The 19525-nt window shown below is 41.5% G+C and overlaps 1 protein-coding gene across 1 annotated transcript in view; it reads left to right on the forward strand.

Annotated features, from left to right (window-relative positions):
* The first annotated feature begins 6228 nt into the window (after nucleotides 1-6228).
* Nucleotides 6229-19525, forward strand: part of jakmip1 (janus kinase and microtubule interacting protein 1) — a 44735-nt gene continuing 31438 nt past the window's right edge. The window contains exons 1-4 of the mRNA XM_049585616.1: nucleotides 6229-6751; nucleotides 15938-16239; nucleotides 17337-17669; nucleotides 18266-18427. Of these exons, the coding sequence (XP_049441573.1) occupies nucleotides 16084-16239; nucleotides 17337-17669; nucleotides 18266-18427 (651 nt within the window). The 5' untranslated portion in view covers nucleotides 6229-6751; nucleotides 15938-16083. The remainder of the gene's footprint in view (nucleotides 6752-15937; nucleotides 16240-17336; nucleotides 17670-18265; nucleotides 18428-19525) is intronic.

Genomic DNA, 19525 nt, shown 5'->3' on the forward strand with positions numbered 1-19525 from the left:
GTACCACGACCTTAAAGCCATGTCGGCCTTGGAAATACAGTATTTTCAGAATATAGTATATCATTTAATAAATTAAATTGCTCTCAAAAGTTTCAGGTGCTGAAACCTAACATCGATGTAATTTGGTTTTCTTTAGGATTTATTGTTTGTCCAACAACCATGGTTAATCACACAATCCAATCTCCACAGTGATGTGCTCACAGCCAAATGTAGTTAGAATTATTTAATCTGCAAAACAAGCGGGTACAAAATTGTGAAACCCTGCTTGGGTTTATTATTTTCAGCCAGGTTTACTTTGTGACAACAATATGTTCATTGTGCCCAAACATAAGGGTTTAGGTTTCACAATACTCAGAGGTATAGCATTTTGCTCACATACATGTACAATGCACCCTGCTATAAGGTGCACAGGAAAACAGACAAGAAAAGGAAAACATTAATGTTCAGAAGAGGGGGGAGGCAAAAAGGGAAGCAGATCAGACAATTAAACGACTTACAAAGAGAAAATAGCAACAGGACTCGGGGGAAGGAGTGAGATTAAAGTTCTAGTCTGGGAATGAGAGTAGATACCACACTGTGGGAAAAGAAGGAAATGGGGGCAGTAATTGCTTAACTGCAGCTGCATTGAAGCAGTTATGCAAATGTCTCTCGATTAGTAGATTAATGCAATCCAGTTGAGAGGATAAGCATGACCCTTATTACTGGGTTTGGTCTTTCACATGCACACCTTCAAACTATATTAGGCAATCTATCTTTTAAACAGGCTTAGACACACATGCACTCACAGATGCAATTCCCAATGAAATTAGGCAAAGCAGCTCAAACAAGATATTTGTCATAATGAGCTTGTTATGAGTCCAAATCTTTTGATTATGCAAATCTCCAAGCAGATTTGTTTGGGGCCACATTGCCCCTGCCTCAAATGGTCACAATCGACACTTGCAGGTTTTTACCATGTGGTCATGACTTGAAAATTGAAACAAGCTGCTCTTTTTTCTTTGGTCTGCTTGTTTTCTTATCCTGTGTCCCCTCAGGGTGGTCATGACTTATTCTTGGGCTCAAGTGATGGAGACTTCCCCGTCATCTTGTCTTATCTTACATCTGGCAAGCCTTCTGTGTTAGTTGCACTCATTAAAAGCTGCTGCATGACACAACAAATGCACTCAGCCCCCTTTTCGTCTCCTTCTGTGTCGAGGTAAGAGGTCCCCGTGTATACAGTGCAGGCAGCAGGCCCCACCTACGGTCTCCCCCGGCATTACCAATGATTCTCACAGGAAGAGAGACCTGAGGAGGAGGAGAGGTATGGTCAGTAACCATGGCAACCCAGAAGGGTTACGTGAGAACGGACATTGACTGCAGTGAAGATGAGTATTTCCATCACAAACTCAGCCCTGTAGCTCATTCTGACCTTTGAAGTTTCTCTCTGCAGGGAAATGGGATGTAACGCTGGATGGACGTCAGCCAGCTGGTCAAATTCCTTCTAGTCACACACTATGTATTGTGCAAACATCCTACCAGCTTGTTTATGTTATGGCAGTGATATAAGAAGAGACAACATGTTGCCATACAATCAGCTACAGATTTCACTCTGGGGAAATTCTCAGACAGAACGTTAATCCAACTCTCGTAACGTTGGTGCCACTGACTAATCGCCTTAGAACATGAACCATCTTTTATTTGAGCCTGTTATTATAAACTCTGACGAAATGCTCAAATCACTGGCACTTCCTACACACTTTTTAAGTGGGGGAAAACTCAACTCCTTCCTGTGGCTTATGTCCCTTCTTCAGCTGCCAGCCCTCTGTGTATTGATCTGTGGCTATTTTGAGGCTTGTGTGGAAAAGACGAAGCAGAGAAAAAGGAAAATTAAGTGAAAGGAAAGATGGAGAATTGGAACAGTTGTGTGTAGTAGCCTTTGGTCACAACCCTTCAGGTCTGGGCTAATGCTCTGTTTGGAGTGTGCTGTGTTTTGTCTTAAAGGGGTTCTCCAGCAATTTAGTATAGCACTTACATAAAGTTGGCGGACTCACAAGAGACTCTAGTGTGGTTCAAGCTCCAGAGATGCTGGATCTCTCACAATGCAACTCAGTAGTGTTTTTTATTGGACAGTAATTTCTCTGCCTCCTAAATATCCACTCCAGAGCCTCAGGAAACATCCCTACAGCAGACAGTAGCAGTCCACTTGACAAGTAAAGTGAACTTCAACATCGGTAGGGTTAAAGGTGTAGGTTTTGTTTCGACATTGGGAAGGAGACATGAAATGTGGGTTTGGGAGTCCTCCAACAGGAAACTTTGACCATCAGACACTAAATTTCCTACCATCTGGTTAATTTTTAGTCACAAATATGTGCATTTTCTGCAATCGTTTATGGATGAAATGTCTTTGATTATTTATTATTTATTGAGGGGGACGAATGTACATGTTTTGAATACTGAGGGGGCATGTCTCTTCAACGATTTGTTAAAACAAGGATAAAAATCTCTACAGTTAATGAAGAGAAACGAGACAAAGCAGGGATGGAAATCATTACAGTTTGTGTGGAAAATGGTTCACAATAATAAGATGACTTTATTGAACACCACATTGTTTATGTGCAATTCAGGCCACTGGAACTGCACTGTAATGCTTATACAGCTCTATATGTCTCATTGCTGAGTCATTCTACTTGTGCTGTGGCTACATAAAAGAACTTATATTATGGTCCTAGACAGGGACAGTGTAGTGTACTTGTGGAGCAAAGCATTTGAACTGTCTAATGGAACATTTAACAACAGCATTTCCATTAAACACCGCATATTATACACATTGGGTCAGAAACAGAGAAAAATCCTTCTTATAGGTTGAAACGCTCTCCACAAAAACTTCACTCTACACATGAGGTTGTTGTCTTGTTATGTTCATGTTATGAATTAAGTTTTTTGGGGATGCACCATGGAACATCGGGCTCAGATTTTTTCAGACTAACAGTGGTGACTCATGCCTGGGAAGCCTAATTACCTTCATGTGAAAGTTTTACATCACCGCAAGCACTCCAGACTGGGGGCTTGGGGTTACATTGTGGAAAATAGGTCAGTTTGGTGAGTGGCTTCAGAAATAAATGCAAAAGCATCCAATGTTTTCTATCTATGTGCTTAAAATAAATGCTGTATAGACGAAAGGTAGCTAGATATATTCCTCATTTGATCCTGTGGCCCCTGCTGAATAGCAGAGGCCACCTCTGAAAGCTATAATAAGTTTAATCTGGCAGCAGTCATGAATATGTTAAGCTTATTATGGACAGCTCTTATAGATATGCAGAAACCCTAAGATGATTATGTTAAGTTAATAAAAACAGTGACTCTTCACATTACTGTGTTACTCATAACTGGGCTGCGGAGATGGAAATAGGCTGACTGACTAGAGATTGTTTCTGTCTACCCATGGAGGAATCTGTGATCAAGATGCTTGTATAACTTGGACATTCAGCCTAGTCTGTACGCCTTCTCTTAGAAACATAACACAGGCTCAGGGCGCTTTTCACATCTACTTCAATTATTACCTGAATCTAATAACTCCTCGGGTTGTTCTTTTATCTGCAGATGGGATATCACAAGGCCTGATCACATGGTTATTGTGACGCCAAATACAATAAAGTTTCCTTTATCCCTGCTATGTGAAACCTCCGTTATAGAGAGAGTGTGGTGCAAAACAGACCCACAAAACCTATCATGCTGTGGAAAACAGTAAAAATACCTCAGGCAGAACAATTAAAAAAAAAAAAAACACTCATTCCCGCTCTCTGACATGCATTTGCTCTCTGAGTCAATCCTCCACCAAAACAAAACAGGACACACAGCCCTCCCTCTCTTCATCTCTCTCTGCCTGCAAACACAATGTTTTTTTTTTTTTTTACTTTATCTCTCCATCTGGGTGTCTGTTTGCTAGCCTCAGCAGGAACCTGAATGGGGTGCAGCTTATACTCCAAACTCACCCCTTTTGCTTGTCTGCTTTACCTCACACAAAAATGTTCTATACATATGAAGAGCACAAGCTTATACAACCTTAAAAAAAAAATGCTCACTGGGATTATATTAATTCTGGATTAGTGGGTGATCACTACAGGAGAGGACATGATGCAGACAATTGAAACTCATCCCTGACTGTTTTCTCTTTTTCTTCCACTTCCTATGGCCTCAGTGCCCCGCAGCAATAGGCTGCATATGCTGCAGCCACAGAGAGCTGTGATGATGTGTGCGGTGCTGCCTGTGAATGGCAGACAGGCAGGCACAGTGTGGAGGGGCAGAGACAGGCAGCTGCGCGTAAGTAATGCATCCTGCAGAATCTGGGTCACACTCACACCACTTTCATATTGTGGGATTTTTTTCACCCACTTTTATGATTTGACGAGTCATATTGTCCTAGATAAATATACTGAATTAGGAGGCCCACGGTACCTGTAATTAAAGCTTTTCAGTGACAAGGCATGACTGGTATAAAAGAGGATACAGTGAGTTTGCATGATAATGAAGATGATGGTGGTGCTTAGCCTTTAGTAACGTTTATTATAAAGACTCATTCTTTGTACAGTGATGCACAATTACAATGAAAGGCAGTGAAAATTCAAAAACAGTTAACAACAATGTACTATTACAAATGCAAAGACATACATTTTAAAGGAAAAAAACGTATTAAGTGAAGACATAAATAGAAAGGCAGAGTGTGATCTGTGATGAGAAGAACTATATGATGTTGTGTTGGTTGTCTCTTAGGCTGTGACACGCACTGACATATCTTGCTTCTATAGCGCTGCCACTACTTTCTCCAAGTAAATGTTGCATTTTAGTCTGGTCAGACAGTTGATCAAAATCTTGGAGTTTACATTTGATTTTTGTTAAGAACTTTGTTCTGAAGAAATGTTGCTCTGTCTCCACTTGTCTCTAAGGACAGAGCTGTCTATTGATATATAAGGATATATACTGGCAGTCACCATCATCATTATCTAATATTCAAAGTGTAGTCTACACAACATGCCAGCATGGATGGATTACTGTATATGGGTTTACTGGGCACACGCCCAGGGGTCCAAAGTGTCAGTCCTCCATCCCCACACTTCATCTGCAAAATGTCACACAAATTACCGACCAGGAAGACACTCAATGTTACCACACAGTGATACCAAAAAGACCAAAAACAGATGCAAAGGAAGTGCAGAGAGACAAAGTAACTACAAAACAGACAAAACAACCACAAGACACAAAATGACTACAAAGAGACACAAAACCCCCATAAAAGACACAAAATGACCTAAAAGAGACAGAAAGATGCAAATCAACAACAACAAAAAGGCAAAACCACTCCAGAGTCCGTGTGTCTTGCTCTTGTGTAGGAGAGGTGGTGGGGCCTTTTGCATATCTGTGCCCAGGGTACCATTATCTTGTAATCCGCCCGTGCATGTCAGGTACAAAACAGATCCATCCAAGAGTGCTGATAACATAATCAACATTTCAGTGCAAAGTATTCAGACAGTTTCTTCTTCACACAGGACTAGCAGTAGCTCTGAACACTGTCAGTTTAAATTGACATATTACAGATGTAGGCTACATCAAGCTCCAGAACTCAATGGGAAAATACAGCTGGGGTCATGAAGTGGGATTGCCAACTCACTAACGGTGGAAACTATGAAATAACACACAAATGACAATAACTAGCATAAACCATCATGTTCTATACAGACACATAAAATGACATTTGCTATGGAACAGAAAACAGCAAGCTTAACAGCAAACTACTCAGTCCAGCACGCTACAGTACTTTGAAAATAAAATATGATAAGATAAAGACATGGCAATGAAATGATAAACATGATAAATATGAACAATAAGTGAATAAATAAAGGCATAAATAAAAACAGACTTGCAGCGTCACATCTTAGCTGTATAATGACATACTTTAACCAATCCCTACAATATGTTATACTGTAAAAACATATAAAATAAACATATTATATTATATTATATTATATTATATTATATTATATTATATTATATTATATTATATTATTTCCATCCTTTATTGATTGAGTTGAGCTCTTAGTGACAATTAAAACAACATGTAATTCAAATATTCTCTTCTTTTAGTGTTGGTATCTGTCCGTGCCACCGTACGCCCTGACGGCGCACGTTGCTCCCGCACCGGCGGCGTGTCCACGCACTAACCGCGCGCGGTGTCATTCTTGAACACGCAGTCAGGTGTCGCGCTTCTATCACGCTACCGGCGACGCCCGCCCGGCATTTTTCCCCCTCCCATGTTCCCGACGGCACGGGCACCGACACAGCTTTATTTATTTATCTATTTTTTTTTACTCATGTGTTTGGATTCTGTAGGAACGTATGACGTCGCGCGTGCACCTCAAGTGTGTGTGTGTGTGTGTGTGTGTGTGTGGGCGTGGAGGAAAATGTCAACGTGCGGCGCGCGAGCGGAGGAGAAGCCCTGAAGCTGAATCCAGTCTGTAGCTAGAGGATGATATCAGCGGCGGAATTACAACTTGAGCCGCTGTGTTAACTGCTGGAAAATGCGCGTAACATCCGAGGAATAAAGTTGTAAAGGCTCGCAGCTCGCAGCTAGCTGGGCTCGGCATCTTGTTAAGAGCTGGAGGTGAGTTAATTCAGCTCCGCACGCGACCAAGCCCAGCCTCCCTTCCTGGCTGTGAAGCAAATTAGGCAGCTAGGTTTCAACATCAGGACACTTGTGACCACCGGACCTCCATTTCAGGTAAGTTTACTCGGTGTGTGGTAACAACTTCTTGCGGACAGGCGGTTAGCCGCTGTGACACATAACCGACATCCGTGTTTCATGTGCTAACGAGCAGTAACGTTAACGGTCAGCCGACATCATATGTGGCATTCAGTGTGAGTTTTTGGCCACCAACGGTAACTGGCAAGCCTCACGTCACGTAAACCCAGACAGGGATGTGAATTTTGTCTACACCGTGAACCTGAGTGACACCTCTGGTCTCTGGCCGACTGTGCCAGCTAGCTAAAGAGGAAGTATGGTGATGGTAACGTTACCCGACACGAGCGATTAATATTCAACTGCTTTTACTGTCCTCTCACTGATGCGTTATCATACAGTATCGTTGTTTCTTCCCGTGTCTCGCCTGATATTAAAAGGGAGGCCCCCATGTGAAATATGGACCTCATTAGTGTGTGGTCCAGCCAGATCAGCACGGTGGAAATGCCTCATGACAGTGGGTGCACACATGAACACCACCACATAACAGCCGGAGTGCAAGGACAGCCGACCTCTGTGGCTGGAGGATGCTGCAGCAGCCCCCATGCATGTCGCCGTGGGGTGTGGTTGGCAAGCCGGACAGACAGGCAGGCAGGCAGTAGTCAGCAGTGTAGAGCGCTCCCCTCCACCAGCAGCACTCTACCCTTTAATCTCCCATTTGACAGCTCATTAGAGAGCTGGCCACATCGCATTAAGCCATCCCCAAACATCTCCACCATACCAAATCAGTCCCCTGCCATGCATGTACTACTCTTCCCGCCCGGGTGTGTTTACCGGCGGTGTCTGTCATAACAGCTCTGGCAGCTCCAGAGGCTCGTAAATCTGCCTCGGTGGACGGCCAACATGTGTTGCACACTGACTTCTGTTTGATCAGCCTGCTCAGGGCATGCTGCAAAAACTATAATGCAGGCTGGGCTCATTTTATGTGCTGTTTTAACTGATCCAGAGTAAGCAATAGCTGTCTCCTGCAGGTACTGCAACAAAAATATTATTACATTTGTGACAGGATGATAAGATCACTGTCTATCAGGGTGGGAAATCAGCACCAGCTACTAGCCAAATGCTGGTAAAATATGAAAGCAATCAATTATTTACTATTGAATGGTTGGTGAATTTGAACATGCCATTCTGCTGTCTATTTATGATTATTTAATGTCATTTATCCACTTCAGCCTGTCAATCTCCTCTATGTCACATACAGTGTCAATGAATTCTGACATGCACTGGGACTCCTCTTTACGTCATACTTTCTCCCTCTTTTTCCCCGCACATGCCCTCCACACTCAGCTCTCTAACTTAATTCATCCCACTTATTCTTCATTCATAATCCTATCTCTCCCTCCATACCCCAGTCTTCAACAGCGTAACACTTTGAGTCACTGGCTGCTTCCAGGATAATCCCCGTGGACTGTACCCACTTGTGCATGCCTCTCTCATGCTCCACTACTTTGCTTACAACTATTTCTTGAAGCCATACCAGAGTAATTCATCCCATATTTTGAATGCAAAGAGTGGGATGGATGAGTAAATGTCTGTATTGTGTCTAAATGTTTATGTGTAACCCAGGGGATAAATAGTAACCAGTCAGTACTGATTAATGTACTGTGTAGTCAGAGGGAGAGGCATGGTTAATCACATTACGTAGTGCACAATCATGTCTTTTGGAGGGGGATGAGGCTATCTCTGCTAACATAGCTGCAGCCATGCATGCAAAAGCATACGTGCACAGCACAAGCCCAAAACACACCTCCAGCGATGAAAGACGGGGACGACCAAATTGTCACATTAGTAGGTGCTATAGATCTAAACCCTCAGCAGTGAAACTAACAATAGCAATAGCATGAATTGGTGGCGTGCGTGTGTGTGACAGAGACACAGAGCAAGGGAAAGAGACATCTTGTTTATCTGTTTAGGTTGACTAGTCATTGGGGTCAGTAACTTGTTGTAGTCATTCTGCTGGCATAGTAGTTTGTAGGTCATATGCTCCACTAGTGCTGCACTTGGCTGGGTTACTCAGCCTCTCAGTGGGATCTTACGGTGTCTTTGGAGTATGGCTAGACTGCTGTGTGTGTGTGTATATGTGTGTGTGTGTGTGGACTGTGGACAGATGTCTGGAGTGTGGCCAGAGCTGCTCTGACAGTGTACAGTCTGCTGAGGCTGATATGCCTACAGTGAGAACGTATGTGTGTTGTGTCCGAATATGATTCTGTGAGGTACAATGATAAATGTAAAGTCTGTCCACACCATCACTGTTGATTTTTAACCTAGACGGAGAAGCAACATGTCTTTGTTTTAGCTTCCATTTGCAGCTCTTTTATGTATTTATTGGGCCGGCATGTCTCACTGAAGTCTAGTTAATGTTTGACACCATGGGAGTGTGTGTGTGTGTGTGGTCTGTCTAGCTTCGCGGAGGTCCTTCTGTGAGTGTGTAACAATAAGCTTGAGACAATTCCAAAGATTTCTATCTACCCAACATTTTGTGCTTCATTTATAACCATTAAACACCTATGATGTCTGGTCTTTCTAAATTTATTTATTTTTGTTGCAATTTACTTGCAATTGTCAGGACTTCTTAGTCAGGGTGGTGAATCCCTCAGCGATCAGTCATTTGATACAAACACACATCTCTCTGAGGGCTTAATTTTGTGATGCCCATCAAGGACAGGTTTATGGCACTAAAGTTAGAAGTGTAAATCACAAGTTTCATTTATTATATCAATTCTTTGGATATTTATTGATATCACAATGTCTGTTAGAATACGATTTCGATCAGTTTAATTCAGGGGTCTGCAATTGATATGAGATGATATCAGTAAATATCCTCATTGTTTTCTTGGCTGCTTGCCATTGTCTGCCTCGTGCTAGGCCATTAGCACTGTTTAGATTTTTAGAAAGGAGGTGAGCTTTGATGGAAGTGGTGACACAGACTGCCATGGGAATTTCAAAATAAAGGTGTAACTTAAAGATGACAATACATATTGAATACATTCATTGAATTGTTCTTTCATGGGATAGTTCACTGAATCACTCCAGATTGATGCATACACCCCTAACTAATGGCAACACTTATTCCAACTGACTTGACTTATATTTAAATAGGTGACACAATTAATATAAACTTAATAGAAATTGTGAGATGTGTTAAATAAACCTTGCTTTTCACAGGAAGAAACAACTAGAAGTGAAATGATTGGTCAAGTAATCCATTTATCGATCGACCAGAATTTTATCAGTAAGAATTTTGATAATCAGTTTATCATCTAAGTTAATTTTCATGGAGATTTGCCAAAAATATTATAATTGCATTTTCTCCATATGATATTTTGCTGCTTTTTCCCTTTCTTATATTAAAGTAAACTGAATATCTTTGCGTTTTGAACTATTGGCTGAACCAAAAAAATCTTCTGATGTTTTATAGAATAAATGACTAATCGAATACTTAAGATCATAATCTACAGATTCATTTATAATGACACTAATTGTTGTTAAACAGGACAACTTGGAAAAGGTTTCGGTTTTATTTATTTACATTTGATTGTATGGCTGTGTTGCTAAGGTATGCTGCAGACTCACACTCAAAGGCAGAAATGTTTTGGGAGTACAGCCACCACATGTTGTTACTGTTGCCTTTGTACTGTGCACTTTGAGATTTGTATTCAAATGTAAAGTGCGTTATAAATAAAATCTATTATTATTATTATTATTGAAAGAGCAATAGAAAACTTAGTGGTTTTATTGCCAATTGGGAGGCGGACATTTTTTTTTTTTGCAAGGGAATCTTGTTTCAACTGATCAAAACAGCCTCCAGCTGTTAAAGTTGGTTACTTTAGGCACTTGTTTTAACAATATACTGCCCCACTACTGTCCATTATATTGTACCATTGACTACTGATGTTCATCACAAAAATCTTCATACAAAGATAAACAAACATTGTCTTGTCTTACATTTAAATCTTCCAGCTAAGAGACAGGATGTCTAGGAACACCCATCAACCAGTGTCCTGTTGTAACCCTGTACAGGCCTGTCATTTCACTCAGAGACTTCCTGAGGCAGTTATGAAACCACTTATTTATGTTTGTCACACTTTGTTCAACCGTTTCTGAAAAGATGAAGATTTTAACATTAGCCAGTTGTAGCCAGGTACCAGCCCCAAAGCCTTGATTATGCTATACTTCAACTAATAATCTAATGTTGTGTTATGGGATACTGATGGACACATTTTGTTGCTGACTTTTTTGGAGTCTCATTCTCAAGCAGCCATGCTTAAATGTGAAACTCCTCAGCAGCTGCAGGATTTCTTCATCACTTCTTTCTTGCAGTCACAGTTGAGTGATTTAACTCCATTGTTTGTTGAAGCTGATAGTTTCAGTCCTACATTCACTGCTTTAAAATATACCTCAAAGGTGTTAGGCAATTTACATTTTACTCTTTGCAATATATGACTTATGATTGATTTGATAAGTCATAGTAATCTTCTTTTGTTACAGTATGAATGGATTATGTCAGCTCTATATGGATAATAGCTGGGTCAGTAATGACTCTTTGATCTTGACCATAGGCTTTACCTGTTGAAAGGTTTTTGTTTAAACAGTCAGGCTTTCTAGTGCAATAAAAGCTGGGCAACTGTTTATATTTTACAGTGGATGAGGTGATTTAAGGTCTATGACCTGTGCTGGCTTTTGTTTGCTTCTGTGAACATTAAAGGTGATTGTTAGCTTCTTGGTGCCCCTATAAAGTGCTCCAGTTTCCCCTATAAACTCTGAGAGTTTGGTTCTGGCTGCCAGCTTGGGAACATGTGGCTCTAGGGGAGCTTTGTGGGAACTGTGTGTGGTTGATGGCATATTCTTACAGTATATGTTTGTGCCTGAAGAATCTGGACTAAAGTAAGAAATAAACTATACATTATATACCAAGAGTTCTGCTGTGATGCAAGAAAAGGTTATCAGTTGACTAATTTTGACTCAAAATATGTGAAGATAAATTGTGTAAAAATGATTCATGTGAATCACCACTTAAAGCTACAGTTGATAATTTTTCTAAAAATATATTTTTCACATCTGCTGAAACTGTCATTATATTCACACTGCTCTAAATTAGATAATCTGTGAGAAAAAATCATCTCTGCTTACTCTTGCTTTGCAGCATTTCTAATGGCCTTACTGCATGTGAATGAAAACAACCAATCAGAGCCGAGGAGTCTCTAATGCAGCTGTCAGTTATGTCAATCAGGATTCACAATGCCTATTTTTCGTCTCAAATGTTTTCAGAAACCTGATTTTAGTGTACTGTTTAGCTGTAACATGAGAAAGTTTTTGACCTGGCTGCCATGTTGGATACAGGTAAAAACAGAAATACCAAGTACTGCCCACCAGCTGGACCAACTTTCTCATTTTATAGCTAAACAGTACACTAAAACATTGGGTCCAAACTGGTCCAGCCATGGGGTCAAGATTTCATTAGTTTAAGGTCCACACAGTTTAAAATATTCAGCGTCAAACTTGTGTTTGTCCATGTTGTTGATAGTTTTCTGTCTCTGTCTAGTAGCTGTCCTTTAGTTGGTCACGCTACAGCAGGAAACGGCACTTCAAATTAAAAGCTCATATGCCAGAAATTCACTGTACTTAAGTACAAAGTTGACATGTTCGTGGGTCACTTGCAGTCCATTCAGAATGGACGAGCGACCCACTTTTGGACTGTGACCCACCAGTTTGGAACCACTGTGCTAAAATATGTCTCTGAAAACATTTGAGGCAGAAGTAGGCAATGCAGTAACAGAATCTTTATTCATATTTAACCAGAGCTGCCAAGTTTGATACAGCAGTTCATGGAGCGATTGACATGATTGACGGCTGCTTTAAACACCCCTCAGTTCTGATTGGTTGTTGCTGACTGCGCTGGGTCTGATTCTAGCGAATGCCATTAGAGGCAGTAGGAAGGGAGGAGGGACATAATTTTTTTCCACAGCCTATCTGTCTTATGTACTTCTTTCAGAATATAGTGACAGTTTAGTTACCAACTATATCTTTATGTTATCTCCCTCTGTTTCCACTGAGGAAGAGCATTACATCCAGATGTTGGTAGGATGAGCATGCACACCTCCTCCCCTATGAAGAAAAACTAGTAAAACCATCCGTCATACCTCTTAGCCATTTCTGCGTGGGTACACCTGGTCTCTGATAATGGACCAGGCATGCAAAAACATGCTTAAAGCAGTGGAAGGCTGGAAAGTGATTCTGGGTCAAGTCTGTAGACCCACTGTAAATAAATACATGCTTGTTAGTAATGTGAATAAGTGCAGGGGGCTTTTGTGTGACTAGATGTCAGCTGTGTCTGTCCCTATAGTTCTGTTTAAGAGACTGTGTCGTTGTGTCAGGACTTTCTGTGTGTGAATGATTTCTCTCTCCCCTCCTCTCTCTCTTTCTGTCTCTGTGAATGAGAGTGAGATCACTGATTGCCTCAGCTCGGTAACATCACCATGCCAGCAAGTGGGGGTGGAGGGATGTCAGAGGAGATGGGGGAGAGACGGTTGGAGGATTGTTCTCTAGTAGAGGTCTGCATGTTTTTTTCCTACTTTGCTCCTGCTCTTCCCTCTTATCTGCCTCTCTCTTATAGGCTTGATCCTCCATCCTCTCTCTCCTCCCCACTGTTTCCCAACGTCTGACTGTGCGTGCTGTGTAAAAATCCATGTGGAAGAAAGCTCCCCTGCCCTCCAGCATCAATGCATTTCTGTCTCTCAGTCAACCTCAGCTCTGAGATTGAATCAGATAACAAAATGGTGTGTGTGTGTGTGTGTGTGTGTGTGTGTGTGTGTGTGTGTTTTTTCCTGAACGTGCAGCCTCTATAGGATGATTTGTGTGTGCACCGTGTCTCTGTGTGCATATTTCAAATCCACTGTGAGACTCCTCCTTCCCATCATCCTTTGCTATGAGAGGAATAGAGTTTTTGAGAGCAAGGGTTGCCTTGGTAACTGTTGCTGCCATCTGTGTATGTTGTATGAATGTTTGCAGATAATGTGTGTGTAGAAAAAGATGGAGGCGCCTGCGGTCTTAATGCTTTAGCTCCCTCGTTGTTGCATTATTTATTTAATAGTCAGCGGAAAGAACTGGAAGGTTACTGGGTTACAATTCATTCCAGGAAGAGATTAGAGGAGTCCACTTTCAGCTCAGTGAATGTGTGTCATTGTAGCAACAAATCCATAACAAAATCTGCCAAAAATACACCTGCTAACACAACTGTCGCCTGCCTTTGGCGGGGAAAAGGAGGTTGAATTGGTTCAATCGGATGTCGCTCCTTTTTCCAATTTAGCAGATGCAATGCACCTCATGAGTTTTCCATTAAAGGCACAGTTCACCCTCAAATTAAATACATATTTTTCCTCTTACTTGTAGTGCTATTTACTAGTCTAGATGGTATTGATGTGAGTTGCAAACTGTTGGAGATATCAACCGAAGAGATCTTGAATTAATGGAGCTACATGGCACTCAGCTTGTGGTGCTCAAAGTGACCCAAAAAACAGAAAAACATTTGAAAAACTCAACAGCAATATCTCTTTCCAGAAATCATGACCCGGTTACTCAAGATAATACACAGACCTTGTTGTGAGCAGTTTCATGTAGGAACTATTTTCTTTCTACTGATCTTCGCAAACCGATTATATCACCACACACAAAGAAGCATACATCTATTCATGGATGAGAGGCTCACACTTGTGACAGTATGAGATGTAAACATTTATGGTGTCGTCCTTGGCTCAATGGTGCTAGGTGAGCTAGAAGTAGATGCACTCCTTTTTTCTGCATGATGATTCAATCGGTGGGTGTGGTTCAGTCGAAAGAAAATAATTCCTACATGAAACTGCTCACAACAAAGTCTGAGGATTATCTTGAGTGACTGGGTCATGATTTATGGAAGAGACATTGCTGTTGAGTTTTCAAATATATTTTATTTATTTATTTTGCTCTTTAAGCACCGCAAGCTGAGTGCCATCAATTTCCATTATATTAGAGAGGAGGCAAACATCTCTACGGCCGATATCTCCAACATTTGGCAGCTCACATCAAAACAATCTAGGTTGATAAACAGCACTACAGGTGAGAGGAAAAATATGTATTTTGGATTTAGGAGTGAATTTTTTATTAGTGGAATTATCAATTACTTAAATGAGAGAAAATGAATAGCCTACCATTATGATAACTGAATAATTGTTTTGAGTAATTTTACAAGCAAAAAAAACAAAACAAAAAAACCCCAACATACACTTGTTACAGCTCAGATTGTTATGATTTGCTGCAGCTGCTGTTTTATATTGAAGCTCTTATAACTAGAAAAATAATACCAGTGGACACCCTTTCAGTATATCCAGTATGTTCAGGAAGGGAAAGGTTGAGACTCTTGCAAGTCTTGCCATTATATTGCACTGATGGATAAAGTGGAAGGATCGAATGGGAGTAGTCGAGGCAGCTGCTGTCTAAATTCACCTTGTCCAAACAGTTGAGACAAAATCAATCAGGTATCTATTTGAAACAGTAATTTATTTAGAAGGTGTGAAGACAAAATGAAGGCCGTAGAAAGGGCAGACAAATGAAGCAAAGATTTCTAAGTCAAATTTTCCAAGGAGAATTTTCTTAACCTCCATTAATACAAGCCTTCAGCGCTCAGGGAATTTGCAGTTAAGTGATAAAGGAGTGCTAATGTGTGATGATTAGTTTGTTTTGCAGCGGTTAAGTGGACCACAGTGATGCTAGGGCATCTCTTTATTCTGCACAGTATGTATACAGGTCCAGAACAGATTATAGGACCTCTGGACAAAGGAATCCTCAAAGTAAAGAATTCATCTATTAGTCTACTTAAAGAGAGAAGTGATAGGGAGATGTGAGAGACCAGGGACCATAACTGTGGTGGTCAGACACATTTTCATGCACTGTGGGGCTTCTAAGTACAGCCCAGGGACTGGAATAGGATGATGATAAATGGCCCACGTGTATATGTTGGAGAGAGGAGGGTGACAGAGGAGAGTGTAAATGTTAGTCCCAAAAATAGTCTGCTTTCCCCTAGGCTGTGCGTCATGTGGCTTGGGTCCAGTGCATTGTGCAGAGTAGTTTGGTGTAACCCAGTTTTTAACACTGACTCACCTTTTTTCCTTTTCGCTCTGTTTGTCTCTTAAATAGAAACTCCCAGCAACCTCCAGCAATGATGTAGACTTGACAACAATGACGCAGGGCCTCGACAGAAGGAGGAGCAGCGACTGACCCTCTCCTCCTTTTCACCCATACCCCGTACTCTATGTCCGTCCAGTTTGGGCGGCCAGAGTGCTATGTCCTCAACCACACCCCCTACGGCTCAACCCGTTAAAAAGGGGAGGAAGCCGGAGAAATCGGAGGTGATGGCTGACTCGGTGCAGGTCACCAACGAGGAACTGAGGAGCAAACTCATGGACACCCAAATAGAGCTGCAGCAGGAGCGGAGCAAGGTGAGAGGGAGGAAGAAGAAGAAGAAGAGGAGGAGGAGGAGGCCTTGTGTATTAAAAATTATGACAGTGACAGGAGAGAGTCCCCTTTAAATCACCACAATAGAAGCGGAGGAAGCGGGGGAAGGAGAGGGTGGCCAATTTCAAAGAATTATTTATAAACCATTCACTTATTTGTGCCGGCTCATAGTCATGAAGTTGAAAAGGCTTTTTCACTGCAGCTAATATTCAATACAAGCACACTTACTAAGAGGTAATACTCATAGTAGCAGCTGTAATAATGCTGAATGCATTCAGTTATGAGCTTATACTTAGTTCTACACGTTGGAGCTTCAGTTGTTGATAGTTTTTTCCAGTGTCTCATTAAGAAGGTGTAAATGATGCACACATTTTCATCAGTGTACACCACATGGCCAGCCAGCATTATATTTACTCAGTGGCTGTTAGGCCTGTCCTTCCAACACGGCACGTAGTCAAGCTGTCAGGGTGGATTGCCTCTCCCTCTGTCTTCTGATTGACAATGAAACTACCTCTCTGCCCTTCTCTGCATCCATCATGGTTGTACTTTGAGAATGGCAATAACAGTGTCAGGATTCAGTTCTTACAGGGGCAACTTACTTGCTTACTCAAAGCATATGCGCTATACGTAAAAAGCTTCTGCAAGATGCCATATGGAGCAGTGGGTGTAAGAATGTTAACAGCAGTGCATAAAGTATAATATCAACAGTAAGGGTGGGACAAGTACACAAAAGCATCAAACAGAATCATTTATCATGCTAAAATTAATCTGAGCAGACGGAGATTTGAGGAGGTACATGCAAGGGAAAATTCTTTTTGATTTAACATTTATTTAAGTCAGCACAGGAGCCATAACTGTTCTCCATTTGAGTGTCTACTGCTCCCTGTTGGGGAATAAATCACCACTTGAAAGCTGGGCATCCATTTTGTTTCAAACTGCCAGGACCCAAAGTGCAAACTTGCAAATGAAGTCGTCACAGTGCTGCACACAGTCTGGGGGCAAATGGATGGCGGCCTGTGATTTGTATGATAATGATCAGATTCTTATGCAACTCTAATGGCAAAATGTGTCGCTCATACAGGTATGTAAGCTCCGCGAGCGGCTCCAGGAGCAGCGGCAGGCTCGGGAGCTTGAGCAGCACAAACACGCTGTGGCGCTCACTGACTTGCGTGCTAAACTCCATGAAGAAAAGCTTCGGGAGATAGCGGCTGCCCGCGAGACCCTGGCGCGGCAGCATGAAGTCGAGCTGGCCCGGGCCATAAAGATTCGGGATGCTGAGGTGCAGAGACTCCAGGGGCTTGTTAACGCACTTAGAGATGGAGCTGCTGACAAGCTCAAAAATGCCCTCCTGGCAGAGGCTCGGGAGGAGGCCAGGAGAGCTTTTGATGGGGAGAGGATAAAGCTACAGCAGGAGGTGGGTTGTAGCATGTATTCAGGTGACAGTAATGCAGTATTAAATATATGTTCATTATATATTGTGGAATAATATGGAGTAGAGCTCAAACTTTGCTTCTAGTCAATGCAGCAAAAAGCCATATTAAAACCATATTTAAACCATAATTAAAGCACTTGCATATCGGCCTCAGCTGCCAGTTGTGACCGCTGTCTTTGTGTTTTTGTTGTATTTAGGCTGTGACCTCATGAAAACAGTATTTTGTGGAAAGTTGGCATTCTGAAACCATTATATGAGTGCGTGTGTGTGTGTGTGTGTGTGTGTGTGTGTGTGTGTGTGTGTGTGTGTGTGTCAGCGCTGAGTGTTGTTGATGTGGGACTGTGTAAACCTTTGTAAATTTGCTGCTGAAAAACAGGAAGCAGGGTGGAAAAGCCTGTTTCCAAGCTATTGTTTCTTTGTAGCCTTTCCAGACAAACAGGGTATCCATCATTACAGTCTTTTGGATAGGATGTGTGTCGATGAATGCGAGAGTGTCACTCTCTTTGTAGGGGTGTGTATTAATATATGACACTTGTGTGTGTGTGTGTGTGTGTGTGTGTGTGTGTGTGGTCTTTTAGATCCAGGAGCAGAAGACAGCCAGGAAACAGGCTGAGGAGGCACATGCAAATGCTCTGCAGGCAGATAAAGCCAAAGCAGCAGATCTCCGCACGGCCTACCAGCAGCACCAGGATGAGGTGCACCGCATCAAACGGGACTGTGAGAGAGACATTCGCCGACTGGTGAGACCACATGTTGCTGGGAAGACACACATAAGAGATACTATGTTATCTTTAGAGTCTTTAGATAAAGACTAATGAATTCAAATATTGCAGATGACTCTGTGATATGATATAATATGTCACACAACAGATCATTCAAATGTATTAGAAATTACTCCATCTCTTTACCCCTTATTTACCTTGGTATTCCAGTTAACACATTTGTATTTACAGTATCAACATGCCTAGACTGTCTAATATTTCTCAATAACTTAACAACAAGAAGTAACAATCACTTCCTCAACTTCCAAGCACCGAAAAACTGAGCTAATCTGCCTCATGAGGACCACATGTGGGTGTGGTTTGATCAAATTTTATTGCCAGTGGTCTGGCAAAAAAAAAACAAAAAAACAGCAAACTTGTAGTTTCGTAGTAGTGTAGTTAAACCCTTGCTGCAAAACACACTCCATAAATTGAAATGACCAAAACTGTTTTAACTTTGTCAGAAAGTGTGTGCAGTAATGCTGTGGAAGTAAGGAGCTGGTTGAGAAAATTATTTTTTTGGGCCTTCAAAATTAGATGGAGGGACAAAGTGTGCACACATCCTGGCAAAAATACTCAGAGGCAAGACAAAAAAAATACTTCACTGCTGGGCACAGAGGAGGTTTGCACACTGTAGGCTCTAAATAAATTGTTTATTTCTCTTTTTCTCTTTTTAAGTTAACATTTCGATCCCCAAGATCTTCCTGAGGCTCTAAATCTTGCCTTAAAAAAGAGGAAAAGAGAAATAAACCATTTATTTGGAGCCTACAGTGTGCGCTCTGCCTTTAAAATTTGATACTATATATGATCACTTCCCCTCTGGGCCTCTGTTGGAGTGTTCTGTTATGTCCATCACAACAAGCTAACCTCAATTAAATTATAGAATACAGAGCAGTGAATAACAAAAAGACAGGTCTTAAACTGCCCTTTAAACAATGTATTATTGTTATTCCCATGATAGGTTATCTTGACAAACCCAGCAGCTGTTACTTTTATAGTCCTTGTCTGTCTCAGCCATATTTGAATATCACCTGGAATACCTCACACCCCGACATCTGTTTTCCTGCTTCTGAAGTT

Source organism: Epinephelus fuscoguttatus, linkage group LG9 (assembly GCF_011397635.1).
Source record: "Epinephelus fuscoguttatus linkage group LG9, E.fuscoguttatus.final_Chr_v1".
Taxonomy (NCBI): domain Eukaryota; kingdom Metazoa; phylum Chordata; class Actinopteri; order Perciformes; family Serranidae; genus Epinephelus; species Epinephelus fuscoguttatus.